The 23,721-nt window shown below is 37.7% G+C and overlaps 1 protein-coding gene across 2 annotated transcripts in view; it reads left to right on the forward strand.

The window, feature by feature from the left end:
* Nucleotides 1–23,721, forward strand: part of KLHL15 (kelch like family member 15) — a 33,439-nt gene continuing 9,718 nt past the window's right edge. Inside the window, exons 1-3 of one of the 2 annotated variants that reach the window (XM_081043965.1) lie at nt 1–56; nt 622–820; nt 12,814–13,525. In XM_081043965.1, coding sequence (XP_080900091.1) covers nt 12,821–13,525 — 705 coding nt within the window. In that variant the 5' untranslated portion in view covers nt 1–56; nt 622–820; nt 12,814–12,820. Of the gene's footprint in view, nt 57–337; nt 549–621; nt 821–12,813; nt 13,526–23,721 lie in introns of those variants that run through there. The other variant, XM_081043964.1, reaches the window with a different exon arrangement.

Raw genomic sequence — 23,721 nt, forward strand, 5'->3', positions numbered from 1 at the left:
GGAAATGACGCGCGCGGGCTGAAAGATGGCGGCATTGGCGTTCGACCAGGGGGAAGGTAAACACCCTCTGGGCCGCCGCCCGCACGCGGGCCCCCTTGAGGCACCCGCGGGGGCCGAGGGCGCCTCCAGAGCCTGATCTGCAGCTTATGGCTTCCTACCCTTCGACCTCCCTACCCGCGTGGCAAGCTTCCGCGTTGAGACGACGGCGCACAGAGCCCCCCTGCCGGCGGGCCCCGCCTCCCTGGGCGGGCCCCGGGCGGCTCCCGTGGCCCACAGGGGGCGCGCGGCCCGGAGCGGCCCCTGGCTCGTGGCCCCACACGCCCCGCCCCTTTCCCGCCCCTTTCCCGCCTTCCTCCACCCCCGGCGTGGGTGATCCCGAGGCTCGGCGCGCTTCGGGGCAGAAGCCCGGAGACGCAGTCGTCGACCCCTCCACTGCCGGCTTTTCTGCTGCTACCCGCGGCCCCCCAGCCCCTTTCCCCGCCCGCGGCCCCGAGTCGGCCCTCCAGCCGAACCCCGCCGGCCGCTGCGAGGCCCCTGGCATTGGCAAGGTTGGGCCCGGCCCCGACGCCGCGCCGAGCCCGACTGTCTTGACTCGCGACTCAGCGCTGTCTTCTTTCCCAGGACTGGTTTCGAGGGGACCGCAGGCGCGCAGACTCGCCCCCCGCCGGAGCGCCCCAGCCCGGTCTCGGAGCGGCCCCTTGTAGACGTTCGAGAAGCCTGCCGAGTGCCGTCCCGGCGCCCGACCGCCCACCGCCCGGCCGCCGGCCCGCTTCTTCCTGATGCAGACTGCCGTCCACTAGAGGTTGGACAGACCCCCGAGGTGCGTAGCCGCCCCTGGCCCTCCGGCCTGCGGGAGCCCGGGCTTCGGCCGCGGGCCCGCGGTCGGAACCGATTCGGTTGCCCTTTCTGCACAGATCCGAGTCAAACATTGGATAGGCGCTGGGACCTAATTTGTCTTTGAGTTTACTTAAATTGTTTGAAATTTAATTTTTTTCAAGGAGGGGGGAAAAAAAGGAAGAAGCATAATTCAGCCATTTTTTGCAGCACACAGCTGCAGGTACCATGATTATTTTCTCCCTAACCCGTTCCTTCCCTTTAAAAATTCTATTTATGCCTGAAATAAAACTATGCGAAATACGAGGCATAAAACGTGGAATCAGAATGTCTGGGTTCGACCGGGTGACTCTGAGAAAATCCCTTACCGAGCCATGGTTTCTTATCTATGAAATCTAGTCAGTAATAGCCACATCACACGGTAGTGAGGACTATATGAAGCCATATATATGAAAATAATCTATAGCTGTAAAGTGTTAAAATGGAAGGCAATCTTTAAAGTAACCGTTGCCGGAGTGGTTAATGTTGTAGTGGCTAACTGTTGCTGCCTCTTTATTTCTATATTATGAGTATAAGCAATAAGTCCGGAATATCGAAGCAGTGCTGTGAATCGACTAGATAGATATATAATAGTCACATTGCTTGGCCTTCTTCCTACGAAATGCTAACTGCTTATTTAAATAACGGTATTCTTTAATTCAAATTTAACGTTACTGTAGTGCTTTGCTTTTCATTTTTCTAGGCCGCTTATGTCCCTTTTCTTACTCGCAATATTTATTTAGCACCTTACCTTTGTTTAGTCTTTTATATTTACCGAATTTATATTTTCTTTTGTTAATCTGGTTAAATTGTAATTCAGAAAATGCTTTTAAGTTATATATCCTAATTTTAATGCCTATTTTTCCTATCTTGGGAACAGGATGCCTGAATATCTCTGCTAATATGAAAATTGTTTTTGAAGAGATTATAAATGCATTCAGATTTCTATAATTCTTAATAGATCTAGAAATGTTTGCAAAATTTCAACTATTTGACAATGTAATAATATTTATGTAATTTAATTCTCTTAATCACAACATTTAGGTGCTTAGAACCAGTTTTTCAGTGGTAAAGGATGTTAATTTGCACTCTTTATTGCTGATTAACTTGGAGGGATAGTAGGATAGTAAATATTTGTGGTTTGAAAATTGGACGTCAGAATTTATAATATGTGTAATATCAGTATAGGATCATTCTTACTCGACACATCAAAAATGTATGGTTTGACTTTAAAAATGGTCCACAAAAAGTGAAAAAGAAGCATTTTTTTTAGTATATTATTTTTAGCTAACAAATAGTTTTTTTGAAATGTTTTATTAAATTATTAAATTTATAATCTGATACCAGTTATCTTTCAGAGTATGCTTTTGTGTTTTCTAGAAAGGCAGAATAATATAAGGCGGGCAATATTAAATTAGCAAAAGGAAGAGCCTACTGTAACAGGCTAGCTAGCTTTTATGCATTGGATTTATCGCTTGTCTTGAAGGCAGAATTTTGCTAAATCATTACTTTATTGGAAATTTTAAGGTTTGACCTTTCTGCCTTGGTTGTATGGGGCTAAAATCTTGGAACCAGGGATAGCTTGGCTTCGTGGGTGTTCAGATGGGCTTCAAACTTGGTTTAATAATCTGCGTATGAAACTGGCATTGTACAATATAAAGGTGAATGGTAAAATTCATGCTAATAATTTAAATTTTTAATTTTTCTTTACTTAGAACGAATAAAACAGCAAATAAAAAAACACCACGACAAGTCAAGAGAGACCTCAGAAGAAAGGAGAAAGCTTTATGTTTTAGTACCTTTAATGATACTTTTTTCTTGCTTTTGAACAAGCGACCCCACATTTTCATTTTAAGGGGCCCTGCATTTTCATTTTGCCCTGGGCCCTGAAAATTATGTAGTTGTCCCATTGTCACGGTTGCCCTTTCCCATCATAAATGTTTTGAGAGTGAATAACATTAACTGTGAGGAGAATGAATCTTTAGCTTATGAGGGGTTGTATTAATTTATTAGCATGTATTTCCTCTGAATTGGAATGTTGTACCTTGTGTGGGGTTTATTTTTCTTCAAAAAATGAAAGACAGTCATTGGTAGGATAGTTGGTTAAATGCGAAGGCTCTGAAGTCAGGCAGACCCCAACTCCACCACTTATTAAGAATCATAGCTTTTGGCAATTTATTTAACCTCTGAGCTTTGATTTTTCTCATCTTTAAATCAGGGATGGTTACAGAACATGGAGGGTTGTGAGTATTAAATTTATTCATCCAACAAATATTTATTAAGCACTTATATGCCAAGCGCTATTCTTTCTAGGTTCTGGGGATGCAATAGCCAATGAAACAAAACAAAACAAAAAGAAAAACCAAACAACGAAAAGTAAACTGAATAAGGAAAATAAGCCTATATCTCCATTTAATATACTACGGAGAAAAATTAAGCAGATAAAGAAAGTGGGGATTTTCTGGTTGATGGGGTGTATAGGGGGGTTTCGATTTTGAAGAGGGGATTTGGGGAAGGCTTCATTGAGATGACACGAGTAAAGATCTGAAGGGAACCATATATGTCTGGGGATAGAGTGATCCAGGCAGAGGGAGTGAATTCCAAGTGCAGAGGCCTTAAGGTGGGCGTGTGGCTGGTTTTCAAGAAACAGCAAAGAGGCCAGTGTATCTGGGGCAGGGTGAACAAGGAGGAGAGTAATAGGAGATAATTATGGACATTTTAGGACTCATTGGAGGGGCTCTCATAATTCATCTTTGCCCTGGGTATATGTTGTACTGCTGCTGGTCCAAAAGTGGAAGGCCTTTTCAAAATTAGAAATTTTAACTTTGGAATAAACTAGAAAAGACATTTCCTCAAATTTTTTCTTTTTAATATAAGACCTTTAAAGCTCATCTAGCTGAATCACTGAAGCAAATAAGAATGGATAGAAAATTTATTCGTTGTCTCTGATAAGATCATTGAATTTAGGTAATGATTCTGCATCATTTAAAGATTTGCAGGGAATCTGTATCATAACATTGAGACCTTCCAAAAGGTCTAATTCTTGGGGAGACTAAAATGTTAACATTACAATATCGGTGATTTTAAGTTAGGATATGTAACTTACAAGATTTGGGGTTATTCCCCAATAGAGGTTTTTCCTAGAATTCTCACTGGATCCAATCTCTAAAGGCTAGGGAAGCTGTTTTCCATGACATCACCCTTGGATTACTTCTACTTGTAGTGAGGAATGAGCAGAGGAGCATTAAATTAAAATCTTCTGATGAAAAAATAGCATTGAAGCAGGAGGAATGGTTTTTTCTTACAAGGTTTTGTGTATTATAGGGCTCCTAAATGCTAAACATACCTGAAAAGTGAAGTAATTTGGATAATAGGTGCCAGCCTGGAGGCTGGAGGACCCAGAACCTTCCCAAAAGCTTAGTTAAATGGTCATTTGCAATTTGGTACTGAGTTATAAAACCATTTTGATGGACAAGGAAGAACTTCTAGTATTAAACAAATTAAAGTTAACTTACACAACCATTTTTTCCATATTAAACAGATGTTTCTCAATTTGAGTAGTGTATCTGAGGGTAAAATTAGTGCTAATCATTAGCTTAGTTTCAAATTTTTCTTTCCTTTTAGATTGAGAAGTTGGCCGCTTTGAGATTGTTGAATTTAAAATTTTTACTTTATAGGTTACAGAAATTGTGAGAAATTTTATGACTCAGAAATTAGTTCTATTTTTGTCTGTAGTAAGCCTTGCATTTTCTTTTTAGTATGCAAGTGTGGCATTTCCTGCATAGGCATCAACTTGGGTTGGCTAACAGTTTGAGGATGAAGGCAGTATGAAATAATTTAAAAATTTCATTCTCTGAGAATGTAGCTTTTGTACTGAATAACTTAGGGTTTTGTATGAATTTTCAAGCAGCTGAGGGGGACTGTGAAAGCATTAAATTATTGCTTATGGTGTAAACATGGAAGTTAATTTTGAAACAACTTCTATTTAATTGCCTAGAATTTTTGCCTTCAAATCAGAATGGCGGCCTTCTAACTGAAAAGGAAGCATTTAATTTCTTTGCCTTTTATTTCCTGTCCAATTTTACCCCCACCAGACGTCTTTCTTTACTAGTCACTAGAGAGTTTGAACTGTTAAAAATTTTTGTGATATAAATAGCAGTAATAGTCTTCCAAGGCAGAGGTAGGAAGAGGTAGTTTGGTGTGTGTGTGTGTGTGTGTGTGTTATTGTATTCTCAGTGGTACTCAACCTTTTGGTCTCAGGACCTCATTATAGTCTTAAAAATTATTGGGATCCCAAGGAGCTTTTGTATATGTAGGTTGTATCTATATTTATCATAATAGAAATTTAAAGTGGGAATTTAAAGAAATACTTATTTGTAATTCATTTAAAAAAAACCCATTACACGTTAATTTAAATAACATTTTTTATTAAAAATAATTTTTCTAAAAGAATGAAAAACTTGGTGAGAAGAGTGGCATTGTTTTACATTTTTGCAAATCTCTTTAATGTCAGGCTTATTTAATAAATGACAGTGGGCTTCTTATGGCTTTTAGATTCGGTCTGTTAAGGTATCACACATGTAGCCTCTGGAAAATGCTGAGAGAATAAGTGGAAAAGACAAATTACTTTTAAAATTATTATTATGAAAAGAGTTTTGACTTTGCAAAGTCCTTTTAGGGAACTAGGACCCCAATTGTCCCTGGACCACACTTTGAGAATCACTATATTAATTGTTCTTATGTATAGAAAATGCGAGACTTTTTTTCTTTAGTCAGTGCCAAGTTTATGAAACAAAACAAACTCTTCAATATTTCTTTCCTAGTAGCATAAGTATGCCTTGTCATTTAGTTTAATTTGAGTTGGTTCCCCTTTTGAAAAAAACCTACCACTTCAAATTCTGAAGGCCAAGTGTAGAATATATACATGTACAGGTTTATAAACCATGATTTCCCTTAATATGATCTGTTTTGAAAAGTGAGAATATGGAATTTCTGCACATTGAACATTTTAATGTTATTAAGTATCTTTTCTCAAAGTCCCTTAATGGACTGCCCTCCCTCCCCCACCAAGTCTTCATTGGTTTATAGAATTTTTATTTGAGGTTTCTTTCGTTTTACAGTTTTTGTAATTATTTATTCCTTAAATTCTAAAATATAATTCTTCAGAGAATTCTTATGTGTAAGATTTTGTGTATTTTTCTTTTTGTATTCTTCTTACACTTTTTCTAGCTATTTATTTTTTATTTGGTTATATGTGTGTTTTTGTGTTGTTTTTGTTTTATTTTAACTTAAGCCTCACTTTTTTTCCTTTGTAGCTTCCAGGGTATGGATTATGAACAAGTTGGTTTTGTTTCACGTGTCCATTTGTAAGTTTGGTTGTTTGATATCTTACACATTGATGTTATAGATCCATGCTGTACAACAGAATATGCAAGCCACGTATGTAATTTTAACTTTTCTCATGGCCGCAGTTTAAAAGTAAAAAGCAGGTGAGGTTAATTTTAATATGTTTAACCCAGTATATCCAAAATATTTTTCCAACATGTATTCAATATAAATATTTGTATAATGAGATATTTTACCGTTTTTTTGGTACTAAGTCTTCAGAATCTGGTGTCCATTTTACACTCACAGCACTTTTCAATTGGGACTAACCACATTTGCAGTGCTCAGTGGCCCCATGGCTGGTGGCTTCCATATTGAACAGCACAGATAGAATAGCTATTTTGGTTAGGGTAGAAAAGCATAAGGAGCCCAGAAAAGTTAGAAAATTATACTTGTGTGATGAGATGAAATGGAAAACAATGTCACTGCGAAATGAGGTCATGTTTTGACTACCAGTACATCTCCTGGTCTCTTAGAGACTTGCATTGTAATCAACCCTCGGGAGCTGTGGGTCTACAGAGGGGCACTGGAGGAGTGTCAAGTTCCTATGGTCTTGTGGGTGATTGGGCGCAGGAGGCAAGAGTTGGAGGAGGGAAGCCATCGTTGATTGACCTCTGGTGGGGTGCCTTGCTCTGGGCTAGACATTTAACTTATGTTAATTTATTTAATGACCACCCCAACTCAGTAAGATGATGATTATTCCTAATATATGGATGGTCATGAAGTTTCATAAATTTCTCCAGGTCACATGGGTGGTAAGGACTAGTAAGCTCTCTGATTGCAAAGGTTTTGCTCTTTCTAAAAACGCGTGTATTTTTTTTTTTTTGGCAAATCAGATTCTAGCCTTAACTTTCTAACTAGTTGTATGACCTTGAAGAAAAATTTCACCTGTGGACCTGTCTTCATCTATCTAGTTATAGTTGAACTGGGTCCTGAGAGGCTTTACTGAGAAGGTGGGCTAGGGTTCTAAGTGCTGTTGCTAGGGAGAAGGGTTTCTCCAGAATTAAGTGTTAGAGGGTCTGGTTTATTATATTGGTTCTGGTAGCACCAAGTGAAGGGGTATAATAATAAGCCTTAACGTTATGGTATACTTAAGGACTTCATACTTTTGTAAGTCTTTACACGTATTAACTCATTTCATTCTCACAGCAATCTATGAGGTAGGCTTTATTAACACTAGTATTCCTTTTTTTTTTTTTTAACAAATGAGGACAGTAGAGCTCAGAGAGACTAAGTAGCTTGACCCACGATCACAGAACTAATAAGAGGTAGAATCAGGATTCAAATGTATGTATCTGACTCCAGACCTGTACTCTTAGCTGACTCCTTGCATTTAGAGAGTGGTATCATTGTTGGTCAGTTAACCGCTGAGTGTTTTATCACTTTTTACTTACATACATGCTTCCCATGAAAGTGTAAAATACTGCTGCTGCTCCAAAGCTGTTAGTCTTATTCACAGATGCACCAAGCTTTTTCATGTAGAAAAGAAGTAACTGTCTCTGTCCCAGCTATCACAAATTAGTTTTAGAAGTCAGTTTAGATTAGATAAACTTCACAAATGCATTAAGACTTGAAAAATAGCAGTAGTTTATTCTGCATATCTGTATAAGTGCATTAAACATCTGTAAAATCATATAAAAATAGAATAAATGAGAATTAAAAAAATTCAGAGATCATCATGTTGAATGCTTTCATTTTACATGCAGAGATAAGACCAAGAAAGTTTGAGTAACTTACACAAAGTATAGCTATCTCTGTTCTAAAACTATTAGGGATCTTGGTTATACATAGGGAAAACCCACCTCAGGTAGTAAAAACGGAGAATTTATTCTAAGAATGTAAAGATTTCTCTCAGAACCCAAGGGCAGAGATAGAGCTGGACCCAGGAACTTGAAAAATGAAGGTGTTCTGGAGCGCTTGCTGTCCGCTCGGCTTCGCTTTCTTCTTTCTCAGTTGACTGGCTTTCGCTGCTACTCAGCCCACAGAGCAGGCAGAAGTTGGTGCGCACAGCTGCTCTTTGATATGTTCCAGTTCCAGTCAGACACTGTCGGTGCACGTCTCTTTCTCCCTTTCTTCTCTTTTCTAAATTCTTGACAAAAGAGTGTTCGTCGTGGCTCATGTTTCCCACCTGAGTCTGACCACATGTGATTGGGGACAGGATCACAGAGTGGAAGCCTGCCTGCTGGGAATCTCCCTTGGTGGGCTGTGGGTGCCCAGCGGGGAGTCTTTACATAGTTATGTCTGTTGCCTCACAGCTTATCAGTCCTCCGCCTCTTCTTTTTTCTTCTTTGCCCTGTGATGTTTTCCACCATAGTGAGTATCTAGAAAGTATCTAGAACCTTGATTGCTTTTTTTGAGAAAGCATAGTATCTCATTTTTTAATTTAATTTAAAAATTTTTAAATTTAATTAAAAATGTATTTTTTAATTTAGTTAAATTTTTTTTTTAAATTGGGGAATATTGGGGAACAGCATGTTTTCCCAGCACCCATCAGCTCCAAGTCAAGTCATTTTCAATTTAATTTTGGAGGGCGCAGCTCAGTTCCAGGTCAAGCCGTTGGTTTTTTCGCTCTAGTAGTGGAGGGTGCAGTTAACTGGCCCATGTGGGAATCGAACTGGTGACCTGGGTGTATGAGCACTGCGCTCTAACCAGCTGAGCCAACTGGCCGCCCCTAGTATCTCCTTTTTAAAAAATTTCCTTTAGATGGAATCTTTTTTAGAAAAGTGAGTATTAGCTGTTTGAAACCTTATTCAGACAGTGATGACCATTGAATAGAGAGGGTTACTTTGACAGGAAGTGAAATATTTGGTATTTTAGGCACTGTCAAAATAACAGATTAATGAAACAAAAGCAGTGTACTTTCAAGTATATGAACGCTGAAGTGCAGCCTTCTATTAAATCTTCGTTGAATGTGACCGATATGCCTTGACGAGTCAGTGATAATTGGTGTCCATAATGATCCTGAGAAAGAGAATGAAATAGCAAATTTTTCATCCAGTTTTAATTCATTACTTTTTTCTAATTATTTTGAAAATTGATAATTAGTGTGATGTTGATAGCCCTATACTAACCAGAATGTTTAATTATTCAGACACCATACTGTATGCTGTTCCTTTTGTTTCCAGTACGCATTTGTGTACATATGCCTCATATCACTTGAAAAATTCTAAGCTCATTAATTTTACCTTTAAAAATAATTCAAAAAAAAAAGCCTGATCGCTTACTTTAATCTGGAGTGTGTTAGTAAAGTAGTTCTGGCAAGCATTGATTACAGTGTCTAAAATATGTTATATCGATTTTCCAAATTACAGCTAGCTCTCTTGTGCTCTTGTGCTCCACCTTTACAAAATGAAAGTATATAGCTTTTGGATTAATGGAGTACTAAAAAAATTTGATATTAATTTCATCTTGTGCATACTTTGTTGTCTTAGGTAAGTGAACATATGGTGTACAACTAGTAAGACTTAAAGGTACGTGAGGGACAAATGGGGAGAAAGGCTCCTAGCATGCCTCTTGATAAGATAGGGACTACAAAAGAAGGAACTGATGGGGGGAGGGTAGAATTAGGATTCTGTTTATATGGGGTGATTTTGACATCCCTCTGGGGCGCCCAGAAGTGTATAACAGGCGATTCGCTATATAGAGTACTGGTGGAAGGATAGAGATTTGGACAGAGATTGTCAAGATAATGGGAAAGGTAGGTATTAAGGAAAGCCATGGGTTTAGATGAGATCATTTGGGAGACACAGTGCTTAGAGGAGATGAGAAAAGGTGCAAGAACAGAATCCTACAGAACACCAATGTTTCAAGGATAGCTCGAGAAAAATGAGCCCAGGAAATAGAGAAATAGATTGAGAAATAAGCCACCCAAGAATAGGAAGAGAATCAGGAAAACAGTGCCATGAAGCTGAGAAAGTGATGAGCCGAGGGAGGACGTCATGCTGTGCTGCAGAAGGATCCTGAGAAATGGGGACTAGGATGTAATCATGGGATTTGGCAATTATGGGTTTTTTTGTTGTTATTTTTAAAAAATGAACTTTTAAAAACCAATAACATACTGTCATTCCAGATTAGAAAACAGAGATTAGTGAAAAGGGAAAAATAGTAGAAGTGCCTGATACTCTATCATCTAAGATAACCATTTTTAACATTTTGTTATATTATCCTTTCGGACTTTCATTTGTTAATAAAGGGGGTTTTTTGAGTTGACCTCAGACTGGGGTAACTACTGAATACATGGAATAATATGTCAATTTAAATACAGGGTGTCATAGACAATACATTGATGAAACAGAACAGTAAAATCTAGTGGTGGCCTTCTCACAAGAGTGGAGAAGTAGTGCCTTTAGCATGTCCCTGGAAGCAGCCTTTTCACTCAGCACCTGGAGGCTCTGCCAAATCCAGGGTGCAGAGGAGATTCCTGAAAGGCGCACACCTTTGTACCTACATAGCGCCTGGCACGCACAGATGCTCTTTCAGTAAATCAAGGGAGAGGCGTTGATAATAGAGTGGTGAGATTGGCAGTGCCAGCTTCCCTGAAGAAGGAGGTCGAGCAAGGGACTGGTGCCGGTTGCTTTGCTGGAGGGCTCATGGGCCATCCAAACACCCAGCCGGGGAACAGAAAGAGCTTAGGAATTGAGTCACACCATAAGGTCTAAGCTGGAGAAGGACACAGGTGAAGTTCAGAGGTGACTGACAAAGTGAAAGAGCCAGAGAGTGGTAAGTGGACAGTTAAGATTTCAGATGTGGACCAGTTCTGGATTGTGGCAAAGTCCAACGGGTTTGGGAATAAGGTTTTAAAATGGAGGAAGAGGGGAGGTTATAGGAGTTGAGGTTGTTAGAGAACTTCGATTCTTGATTTTTGGATGAGTGATCTTATGTGAGCATTGAGAGGTGGAGAAGAAGACGCTTAGCCAGGTGCCAAAGTGGCAGGGAATGCGGGACAGAGATTGATCAGGATGTGTGTAGGTAGTGAGAAGGAGAAATAGATGATGGGTTTTTAACTGAGTGAAAGGCCATGTTTTAGAAAAAGGACAGTAGGAAGAAGGTTTAGAAGGTAGGTTTGTACACTATAGGAGAGCATTTTGTTCTATGAAGAGTATAGAAGAGTGTTTTCCTAATTTAAATCAGACTGGAGAAAACTTTCTGTGACCAGCGTGAGCGTGTAGGGGAGTTTGTTTACACTGAAGTGCAAGGATCCACTGGGCACAGTGGAAAGGGTTGGGAGGGAATTTAGGGATGGGAGGATGTGTTACTGGGGAGGTAGCGCTGACAGTCAAGGAGAGGATAGATGGCCTGGGATGGGGTTGAGTGAAAAGGAGAAAGTTACTTCATAAACAGTCCAATAAACTGAATTACTATATTCTACTTTTCTTAACTCTTTCACTGCATTCATTGATTTCAAGCTTTTTTTTCAAAATGTGTCAAAATCCACAAAAAAGTTGATATTTTGACTATTTTATGCATTTAATAACATTTTGAGCTGCTTTGTACATAAATGACATTTTTATTTTAAACCTTTATTGTATGGTAATTTACCATTATATTGAATTTTAGGAAAAAATACTCAAAACATATTAAGTGGCATCAAGTAGGTAGTGCAGGCCACAGGAAAACATATCCGAATGTCGCAGCAAGAGTTAAGAGATCTAATTATAATTGCATTATCTTGGCTTCATTTTTCTGATATGCAAAAATGGGGTTTAATTTCCTTTAAAGTGCATATTTATGTTTTAAATATATAAGCAATACATGGTCATTTTTAAAAATAAGGTAAGTAGGTAAAAAGGAAAAGATAAACCTCAAAATGTCTTGAAATCTGACTACCCAGGGACATCGTGGTTTTTTTGGTATATATTTCTGTAGACTTTTTCTCATCTAAACTATGCATGTGTATTTCATTTTTGAAAATATACTGAGTATACTATAGTTGCCTGCTTTTTTACATAACAATACCTAATATCCTTTGTCAGAATAGGTAGATTGCTGCCATCATTTTTAGTTGTTACAGTAATCCATTATAGGACTGTACCATATTTATTTAATCTATTATTGGGCTTTTGAATACTTGCCAATTTTTTATTATAAATAAGGATAGAAAGAAAAACCTTGTGTGTACAACTTGGCATATTTAATTCTTTGGGTACGTTTCTAGGAGTTTTCAAGGTCAATGGTGCTTTTGGTTTAATTTCTGTTTTGTTTTTTTCTCATAATTTAGTATTTGGCTGAGAAATCCTTTTTGTTTGATAATTTGGGGACATGTTTAAATATATTTGGTGAACAGTGTAAAATCAAAGGGATAGGCATATGTTGTTTGTAAGTTAACAATTTGCCATTTTTTGATAGGTATTTAATAGATTTTTCTCCCCCGGGTAGGGAAGCCAAAAACATTGGTCTTCAAATCTTTAGGTTGTCTTCTCCCAAAGGGCTTGTACATTGAGCACTTAGACAGTGGAATTGAGATAATTATAAAAATTGTTTAAGCTCTAAGTTAATAATGTCTTCAGAATGCATGGAAATGATTAACACAGTTTTCTTTGATTACTTTTTTTCCAGGTGATTCATGGCAGGGGACATGGAAGGATTCTGTTCCTCCATCCATGACACCAGTGTCTCTGCTGGGTTCAGAGCACTGTATGAGGAGGGATTGCTTCTTGATGTCACTCTGGTTATTGAAGATCATCAGTTCCAGGCCCATAAAGCACTCTTGGCCACCCAGAGTGATTACTTCAGAATTATGTTTACTGCAGACATGAGGGAGCGAGATCAGGACAAAATTCATTTAAAAGGTCTAACTGCTACTGGTTTCAGCCACGTTCTTCAGTTTATGTACTATGGAACTATAGAACTGAGTATGAATACTGTTCATGAGATTCTTCAGGCTGCCATGTATGTTCAACTTATAGAAGTGGTGAAGTTCTGCTGCTCCTTTCTATTAGCGAAAATCTGCTTAGGGAACTGTGCCGAAATTATGAGACTCTTAGATGATTTCGGTGTAAACATCGAGGGAGTCAGGGAGAAGCTGGACGCCTTTCTGCTAGACAACTTTGTTCCACTCATGTCCAGGCCTGACTTCCTGTCTTATCTGAGCTTTGAGAAGCTCATGTCTTATTTGGATAATGATCATCTGAACAGGTTCCCAGAGATAGAGCTGTACGAGGCTGTGCAGTCTTGGCTGCGGCATGATAGAAGACGCTGGAGACATACCGATACCATCATTCAGAACATCAGGTTTTGTTTGATGACCCCATCCAGTGTTTTTGAGAAGGTTAGTGCATTTGAAAACAATGGACAGGACTCCTCATTTAGTTAAGGCAGTGTGTCTTTATAAATAAGATTCCTAGGTTGGTCAGGAGTCAAAAAGAGTGAATAGTTTATAAGAATATGTGTAAGAAGTCTATAATTTGTTGTAGCTTGTGCATTTAGATTTTTTAAAACACATTTTGTGGGTGAAAGATAAACCAGGTAGGTAGTGGAGTAGTCTCATCTTAAAAGTATGTTTAATGTTGAAGCGTAATTACTTAACCCAAAATAATACAGGTTTGCTTTAGCTTTTCTTTTCACAAAGTGATTAAATCTGAACTGGGTCAGGCTGGTTCTCTTTTTAAAAAATTAAGTAATACATGCTGAAATTGGAGTTGAGGAGTTTTACAGTTCTGAATGATATGCATTAATACAGTTTCATATTCCTCTAAAATGTAGTAAGGAAACATAAAATAGCTCTTGAAAAACCAATAGGCCCTAGTGGTGATTTTCTTCCCTGCTCTTACCTAGTTCTGGTTTTCTGTGCCCATTTCACTGTGCACACTAGCTAACCATGAAAACTATGTTTATGTCTAAAACTGGGCATTTCTAAACAAATAGACTGTAAATCCTCTGTCTGTGTTGATCAAATATCCCTATGCACGTTTTACCATGTAACAGTTCTGCTACCTTAAAAATAGTCTTTCTCCAAAACAGCCTTGGCCTTTTTACATGTAAGCATTTTTCATTTTTATATCAAGAGTCTCACTTGTGATCCTTTCTTGCCCAAAGGAGAGAAAGCAGTTTCAGTAATTGCTTAACTTAATTGGTTTCTAATCACATGGTTACCTTTGGGGCTCTGTTTACCCCTTGCATCTTTTCTTCTTTCTAGAAAGCACACTTAAAGCTTTGGTCGACACCCTTCATGTTAAATAGTTGTTCAGTTTTAGTTACTAGACCTGGTGATAAACATAAAATATTTGCAAAGGAGGGCTATTTACACCATTTGAAAAATAAACAAATTTTGCGCCGTCGAATAACACTCAGCAACCTGGCACATTTTTCCCCCCTTCTGAAATGCTTTGAAATATTAATTTACACATTTAATAGAACTCAGTTTTGTGGGATTTTATTTTTATTCCCAGAATGTACTGATAAGGCAGAAATAATTGAAACTAAGGAATACATTTCTTAATTCTTTTTTTCAATGATAATCAGCCCCACACTAACTATGTAAATCATTTGTCTGTTATGATTTTTTTCCTTCTGTTTTTATTGCTCTCTTTCCCTGGGGAATCCTGTTTTGTCTTTATACATTAAATGCAAATGTTTTTCCACTACTAAAAACAAAAACCCTCCAACTAGAAGGAAGTACTTGTGAAATAGAAAATAAAATTTCCCCTCTAGTGGGACAATGAGATGGATAATTGATAGCAGTAAATGAGTTTTAAGTGCTGAGCTGCAGAGCCTTTGTATTCCAATTATCAGTTCAGGGTCGTTAGTAGGATGGTGGCTGAAAGTTAATATCATTGGGTAGTTTTGTAAATCGTATAAAAACATCAGTTGTACCTTCTGATGAATTGTTTGCTTGCACAGCATAGGGGGTGGTTATTACCCATTGGCCAGGTATTGTGAATCTCATCAGAATGAAAATGTTGTTAAGGCTTCCTTCTTGAGTTAATTTCTTAGGAAAACTTAAATAAGGCCCTGAAGATAGATGGAAGGTAGTCAGGGATTCTTGTCTTGGTGTGTCAGAGTTAATATTTATCAAAGGAATCTATGGCTTTCTAAATGTTGAGAAACACTAAGGTAGCCAGATCTGAGAGCTTATCTCTAGAAATAAAACTTCAGAAACCAAACTAAATGGAAAATTTGGTTGAGAAACAAGAATTTGGACTATTTTGCACCATAATATTTTGAGCTTCTTGGAAAAGAGGCCCGTCTATTTTTCCTGTGCTCAGTACATTGCAGGTCTCAAACAAGGCCATTTTAATGTCCATTGTATATGCTTGGTTCTAGAAAGGCCCAGAAGTAAAGACATTTACATCGGTGCTGATCCTTTTCTAGTACGAGAATCTGGGGGGGAAAACGTGGGTGGTTTTGATTCGTGGTTTTATCCTATTTGCTGAAATTTAGAAAAATGGAATGTTGATACGCACTTTTTATTTTTAACTTTAATTTTTTTAAAGTTTTGTATTATGAGACTTTCTAGACATAACAAAAAGGCTGAAAGAATAGTAAAATGATCACCCGTAAACATATCTTGTAGTTTAATAGTTGTTACCGTTCTGCCAAATTAGCTTTAGCTAGATAGATAGGTAGAGAGTTTGTGTGCCTTTATGTATCATTTTTTTATTAAACTATTTCAATGAAAGTTGTAGACATTAGGATGCTTCATTCCTAACTACTTTAGCAAGCATCTCATCTCCCAAGAATGAGGATATTCTCTACATAACCATAATACCATTGTTGAAATTAAGTCATTCCTTAATGTCATATAATATCCACTCCATTTTCTGATTTTCTCAGTTGTTTCCAAATGTCTTTTAAAGCTATTTTTAAAGATTTAATCATGGTTCGTGTACAGCATATTTGGTTATGTCTCTTAATCTAGAATTCTTTCTCCCTTTTCTCATTTATGATGAAAATGTTCAAACATGCAAAAAGATGAAAGAGTAGTATAATAAATGCCTGAATAGCTTATCACCTAGATCCAAAAACTGTTAACGTTTTGTCATATTTGCTATATGTAGGTTTTTTTCTTTGCTGAACCTTTGAAAATAGGTTGCAACATCATGACATCCCATCCCTAAATACTTAACATGCCTTTCCTCAGAATAAGGACTTTTCTACCCAAGTTCAATACCATTTCACTGGGAAAATTAACAGTAAGACCCTAATATCATCTAATAGCTAGTCCATTTTCAGATTTTCCCAGTTGTCCCCAAATTGGCCTAGAATCCGGTTACGGTTTATGCATTGCTTTTGGTTATCATGTCTGTCTAATCTTTCCTAATCTGAAACAGTCCCCCAACTTTTTTTTTTTTTTGGAGCCAGATCAGATCCCCTTGTCTTAGTGTGTTCCACATTCTGAATTTATCAGGTTATTTCTTTGTGTTGGTGTTAACTTAGTTCCTCTAGTCCTTATTTCCTGTTAACAGATCCACTTTTTAGCATCATGTTTTTTCAGGAACAATCACAGGAAAATACTGTTGCAGTGCCAGAGAAAGTCTTAGAGAACCATTTAGTAACCCTGATCAAACTTAGAATTTACCATTGTTTTTTGTATTAGCAGGCTAGATAGCCCAATCCAAGAATTTTATTCACAGTATTCTGTGTTGTTTCTTTTAGACTCATAAAATTTCCCTCCCTTAAAAAAAGTTTAGATACCTTCCATTCAGTTTATTGGGATTAAAACTAGCTAAAGTGTCAAAATTAAAAGATTCATTCTTATACAAAAATTAGTGTATATCTCTGACTCTAGAACTACACTGTTCAGTATGGTCGCCACTTGTGGCTATTGAATACTTGAAATGTGACAAGTCTGAATTGAGATTTCAAAGATTACCATGACAAGATAGATGTAAATTACCTTATTACTAATTTTTATATCGATTACATGTTCAAATGATATTTTGGATATATTGGGTTAAATAAAATATTAAAATCAGTTTCACCCTTTTACTTTTTAAAATGTGGTTAGTAGAATGCGAGCCAAATCGCATTTGTGGCTCAGATTATATTTCTGTTGCACAGCGCTGCTCTAGACATTCAAGGAGTGAGTTGTTCATTAGAAACTGAGTATACAGTAAACAGCCTTCCTCACGTGTTTAACCCCTCTCCTGGAGTCCCAGCCCGTAGAAATCTTCCGGACAGCTTAGTGTTAGCTGAACTTCACCTGTTCCTGTGGAGTAGCTGATAAAGATAACTTGAGCATAGCGTCTCTTTGTCAGGATCCTTTCCCTGGCCTCAGGAAAATGAAAAGTGATTGAACAAAGCTTGGTGAAGGAACCTGTGGAGATTTTAATTCTTCCTTTGATAGTAGCCGTCAGACCTGAGTAGGGTTTCCTCGTGAGGGGAGGGGACGTCCTGCCTTTCCCCAAGGAATAGACCCCCTGATTCCAGGGACCTGAATCATGCCCTCTAACTGTGCTTAAATATTTGGGTTTATTCTTCCGCGGTATCTTTTCCCCTAGTCCTCTTCTGGATTTTCTCCCCAGCTGACAATAGACTGTCTTAACTTTTGTCCTGAATACTCTGTGGAACCATCACAAAAGCGACCAAGACTTCCACATTTCCTCACCGACTTCCTTAGAGGCAGTGATGCTGTTTATGTGGACACTAAACATGCCAGGCCGTGCGCCGAGTGCTCTACACGGAGGTAGACTCTACAGGCCACCTCCATTTTATAGATAAGAAAACAGGCTTGGAAAAGTTCAGAATCTTAGCCCAGAACAGCTGCACTGCCCAGACTGGAACCTGGGTCTGTTTGCCTCTCAGTCCCAGGGCTTCCAATTACAGCTGCCAGAGGAGAGAGGGGACCCTCAGGCGCAGGAAGTATACAGTTAACCCTGTGGCTCGGGTGGGTTGTTTTAGAAGTTGTTACAGAGTTGTGAAAATTCTGAGGCGTTTGCAGAACGAAATATAGCCTGAGAAATTCAGTGGCACTGAAAAAAGTACAAGATGTGGGGAAAAGATGTGAAAGCACAATTTTAGGGTTTTCACTGTATAATCAAAGCTGAAAATAAATGTAAGAATCTTGTCCTTCTAGCATAGTTGTTTAAGAGTTTTTTATGATTCATTTTATCTGTAGTGGATTCCCAGTTTTAAAACTAGACTTCAATTTCAGTTTTTACTTATGCAGATGTCTGTGGCATGTATTTTTATTAGCTCTGATGGTCTTTGCCAACAGAGATAAGGCCTGACATTTGTTATTCTGCATTTCAGTGATGTGAAGATTTAAATCATTTAAACTTTGCTCTCTGGTCTTTTGGTTTTTTAAAAAACAATTGCTTTATTAAAAGCATTTTATGAAGTGAATGTATATTTGACAAAACGCATTACATACTCAAGTTTTTGGACAGAAAAGTGGTTTTTTTAGCAAAATTTACTTAAGTTATTCATTAAGATAACTATATGTTGATTCTTTAGTGCAGTGACATTTTAATAGTTCTGAACCTAGGGCATCTTCAGTATAAATATGCATAAGGTAAGAGTCACGGTACCCATGATCCCTTTAGAAATTATATTAATCACAATCAAAATCTTTCAATTTTTCAAAAGGAAAGAAAATCTATTCTAAATCTTGTAAGGGGAAAACAATGCATTTATTTAGCTTGTATTTAGGATTTTACAGTTGATTTTTCATTGGCTGTTTATTAAGGAAGCAGATTATACAGATGTATTCTCCTTTATTCCAAATATTTTGTATTACAAACTAGCTCATGGTATTTGGACTCACTAGTGTGATTTTTTCCCCCCTAATCTGTTAACTGTAATTCACCATATCCCCCCAAATTGGATTTACATAACTTAAAGAGCAAAGCTAATGTTTTAATGAGAAAAGAATGTTAATTTTCTTTAGCTGAGGATATATTTGGATTTAACAAATCATATGCCTATTATAAAAGTTACTGTTATAAGAATATTTAAAACTTTGAGATAATTTTCATAGTCTGCTGAAAAAAGATAACTCCATTACTAGTGAAAATCCTAGGATCAGAGTAAAAATGCTTTAGAAAAGCTTTCTAACACTTAAAAAAAAATAAGGAGCAGAATTTGTGGCCTTAAAAGCTGCCTTTTAAAATGGGAATGAGGTGTTCTGGACTCACCTTGAAACTGATGGAATTCAAGGAGTACAAATTAAGCACCCAATATACCTTGGATACCTTACTAAGAACGTAGTGGCTGTCGGAACGGTCTTCACAAATCACTGATAATCTTCCAAATATTTTCTCTATCAACATTGTTGATTTATATAGCATTAAGAATGGACTATGACCCATAAGAAAATTTATTGTTCTTAATATAATGTCATGCTTGGGTGGTGTGTTAGTCTGGTTAATTGAGGCACAGCCCACTTGGTAATGAAATTTGCCTGCGCAAGGACACATCTATGGAAAGTGTAGGTGCTCTATACTCTCCAGAATTTCTCCACTTACGCACTGTAACATGCTGATCCACAAATGTCTAACAACCAAACTATTACCTGTACTGTTACCACAGTTTAGCCCAAAACTCGAAAACAGTTTATTTCTAATGACTTCAGCAACAGCCAGACAAATCTCGGGGAAAAACCAGAAATTTCCCTTTAACCTTCACAGTTTTAGAAGCTCACGAGAAACGTAAGCAGTGCTGTATTTGACAAAAATATTTTTTAAAAGGCAAGTAACCTGGGGTTCAAATGTGAAAGTTGATTAGAATTTCTAATAAGCTTGAGTTGTTTTTGAAAAAGTTTAAAATCCCCTTCATATATTAAATAGCACTGGTACAGCTATAAACTTGAAATCGCTTAAATTAACAATCAGCTCACTTGCCCCTTGGCATGAAGGCACCGATTAGCAGGTTTTCTGTTGGAAACTAGGTCAGTGGGTTAAGCATACTTCCTCAGTTAACTTCATGTCTTTTTCTGCATCAGTCTCCCTTTTGCCACCCTCCCCAGCCCCATGGACTTGGATGATTATAATTAACACGTGTGCAATTCTTTAAAAATCATCAAGCTGTTTTTCTCCTCTCCAGTCTTCTGCCTTTTATGTATAGATGTAGAGGGCTTTTATTTTCTACTTGGAACTTGCATTCACTCCAGGTACACAAGAGTGCAGGTAATCTAGGGTGTGGACTGCTGCTAGAGCCCCTGGGAAATATTATCTCAGAGGGTATATTAAGCAGGTAGGCACCTATGGAAAATGGGAATAGAGAAATTCAATCTTACTTGCTGATTTTTCCTTTTAAAGAAAAGAAATGAAAACAAAAGCATAGAATTAGAAATTAACTATGGAGTAAAACAGACTTGGAATGGAGATAGCTATATTTACTTGTAAAAGGAGAAAACCTTTTTAATAAGTTGGAAAAAGAGGGAAACCAAATGATAGGCAGAAATTGGAAAGGACCAGAGAAGTCAGAAAATGACTGGAGAAAGGTTAGGAGCAGGGAAGGAACAAGGGAAAATATTAAGATTTTAGGCTTTAGAGTTTTAATGCTCAAGTTAAAAATTTACCCAGAAAATATTACATGTGTCATAGGTAAGCCTTGGTCATTCAGAAGTTTTAGGATTACGTCTTTGATTTGGCTTTCTTTCTGCCCTACTATATTTACAGATAAAATATTTACATGGTTGAGAGTATTTCCATAAATAGAAAACATTCCTCCTAAGTTATGAATTCTAAAATTTAGTTGTACTAGCTAAATATTAGTATAATCAGGTAATAAGATGGTCTTAAAATTTTTGAAAATTACATCATTTTCTACCTTTTAGGCTTGTGTACTCTTATTTAATTTCCAGTGGTACTTTATTACTGTTGCACCAAGATTGGAAGGAAATTAGACTTTCTAAGCACATTTATTTTGAATTAAGTATTTTTCACTCTATAGAAAAGTTGAAGGGATAGAGGACAAACCCAATTGTGCTAAAACTCATCAGAATATTGTTCTGAGGGGGCTTCTCCCTCGCCCCCATTTACTCTGGTCATTTGACTTGTGAAGTTTTTAGACACTGGCCTGCTAGGAGAAGAGAGGATGGGTAAATCCTTATTAAAATTTGTGCCTACCATTTGGTATTTGACTGCAATTAGAGTATTACTGAGAGGATTTGTGCTTAACAGGAACTGATTTTTTTATTTATAACCTTATCCCTGGTCATTAACTCAGTTTTTCAGGACAAAGGGATTAATTAAAGGTATTTTTGCACCTAGCTTTCTTTGTGATTTTGTTTCACATAAATCAATATAAGCTTCAGTTCTGAGCATGGTTTTATAAATAGACTTCTCATACCAGGGTAGATGCTTTTGCAATACAACATATAAAGACTGCTCTATGTTTTACTGAATATCAGAATTTTTGCAAATGTAGCTGTAGTTCCCAAAGATAATTTGTTTTTGCGCTAAAGCCCCATGATAGTAACTGCTTTCTTTCTGGATATTTCTTTTGAGGAGATTGGATCATGAGGAAAGGATGATAAAACTGACAGCCAGGACTCAGTCTTCCTTTCACATGACACCTTATACTCATCATTCCGAAAATGAGGTTAGCATTTTGGATGTAGCAAGGGCCAGAGAGCTGTCTGTTCATGCAGCTAACTCCTTTCATGAAGGGAAACCTCTAAACTGGAGGCTTGTCCGGGGCCTGACACCTGGGATCTTGAGCGCAGGGATTATTCTCGCCCATGTCTCCCCTGCCCCCCACTGATGGATAAACTAATGAAAGGTATTTTGGTTTTTTTGGTTTAATATAAGTATATTGGGCATTTATAAACCATTTTGAAAGGTGAAACAGCTAATAATATCTCGAATTGGCTGGCTGAAAGCCTAAAATAATTTTAGACTAGGTAGTTTTAGTAGATATTTAAAATTGCAGATTTTTAATCAAACAAAGGTAGTAAGCTCTGTGGAAATGCCTATTTTAATTAACTGCCAGTTCCACTTTCAAAATTCTCTCCAAATTAAGAGTGTATTTACAAATTACCTTTAAAGGTTAAAAATTTACTAAATGGGTTATGTAACATTTTGACAATGAAGGGAGAAACACGGAATTTTTGCTCAGTGGTAATGTCTAGCTATTATTTCTTTGACTTAATATGTATTTACAGGAACCACATTCAAGATTAATTTCTCACATTTTCTCCTTTAACTGCATGCATATGTGCATGCACACAATTATATTTAAAAGAAGATTGAAGGAGGAAATGGCCAATTTAAAATGTTCAGATCACTGTTTTTAAGAGGCAATCCATGCTTTCATTTTGTATTCAGGGTAAGACCAAATGTCTTTCATAATACAATTTTTTAAAGTATCAAAGCAAGAAAAGTGATAAAGAATGAATATATTCTTTCCAAGTTTTAAAACAAGACAGCTTTTTTTAATCCTATGAAAGGATAAGGAAAGTAGTTGAGAACGTGAAAGAAATGTTATTCTTTCCATATCTGTCTTTTGAGAGCAACTGATATACACAGATAGTTAAACTGTTACATGAGGAGCGAATGATGGGAGAAATGGTTTCTCTATGAAAAGATGAGCCACGTTTCTTTCTGGACAGCTCCCTTCATTAATGCACTTTAAATGATTCCATTCACATAGAAGGTTTTCAGTTCTCCACCTTTTGTTTTAAAGCAGAGTATATCTGTATTACTTTGTCGAGGATTATCAGAGAGGTATTCATTCCTCGTTTCTATAATGAAAGGAGAAACTAGTTATGCTTATTGATATTGTGTGGTTTTAGAGGAAAATTGCAGCGGTGAATAGCTCTGGGAAAAGGGCAAGGTAGATCTAGAACTTTGGTCTTGGCAGAGAAGTAGGAGCTAAATTTCTTTGGTTAGGTATTTTCTGGTATGTCCAGCTATCTCAAGAGGCACAAGTTCCACTGTCGGGGGGCTCAGAGGTAGAACAGACTAGATACAGATATGTAGCTTTGTTTGGACTTTAACAGAGATTTGAGATGGGTCTTGGAAACTCTTTGGAACCCAGGTTTCAAGAGAGCACAATAGAATGGAGAAGAGAACAAAGGGACCCGAAGATGGCGTATGAAATAAAAGACAGGAAAATGACTGAAAAACAGGCTGGCCCAGTTTGATGGGATCTGCAAGAACCTGCGGTTGGAAGGTGGAAGGTCATTTACAGGCCCTTCTTGTGGTTCACGTGTGACGCTGGTGTCCCTCTCCTATGCTCGTGATAGGTGGTTACACCTGGACTACCTCCAGTGGCAGGCTGTTCAGTGACTCGAGGTAGACAGTCCCTGACTTGGGAAAATAGTACCTTTACCTTTTTTACTGTGGTCCCTGTAAATACAGACCTATATGGAACCTAACAAGGGCAAGTCCCCCAGGAGCTCACTGATAACCGTTTTCCCCTGCATCTCCTGCTGACTGTGCAGCGGTTCAGTTTTAGTGTTTGAGAATATTATATAGACTGCTCTGCAGTTTTTGTCATTTGACATTTTGAATGTCTGCTAGTGCATATGGGTTACCCTCATTCTTTTTAATGACTAGTGCATATGATACACCCCAGCGT

The sequence above is a fragment of the Rhinolophus hipposideros genome, assembly GCF_964194185.1.
Source record: "Rhinolophus hipposideros genome assembly, chromosome: X".
NCBI classification, from domain to species: domain Eukaryota; kingdom Metazoa; phylum Chordata; class Mammalia; order Chiroptera; family Rhinolophidae; genus Rhinolophus; species Rhinolophus hipposideros.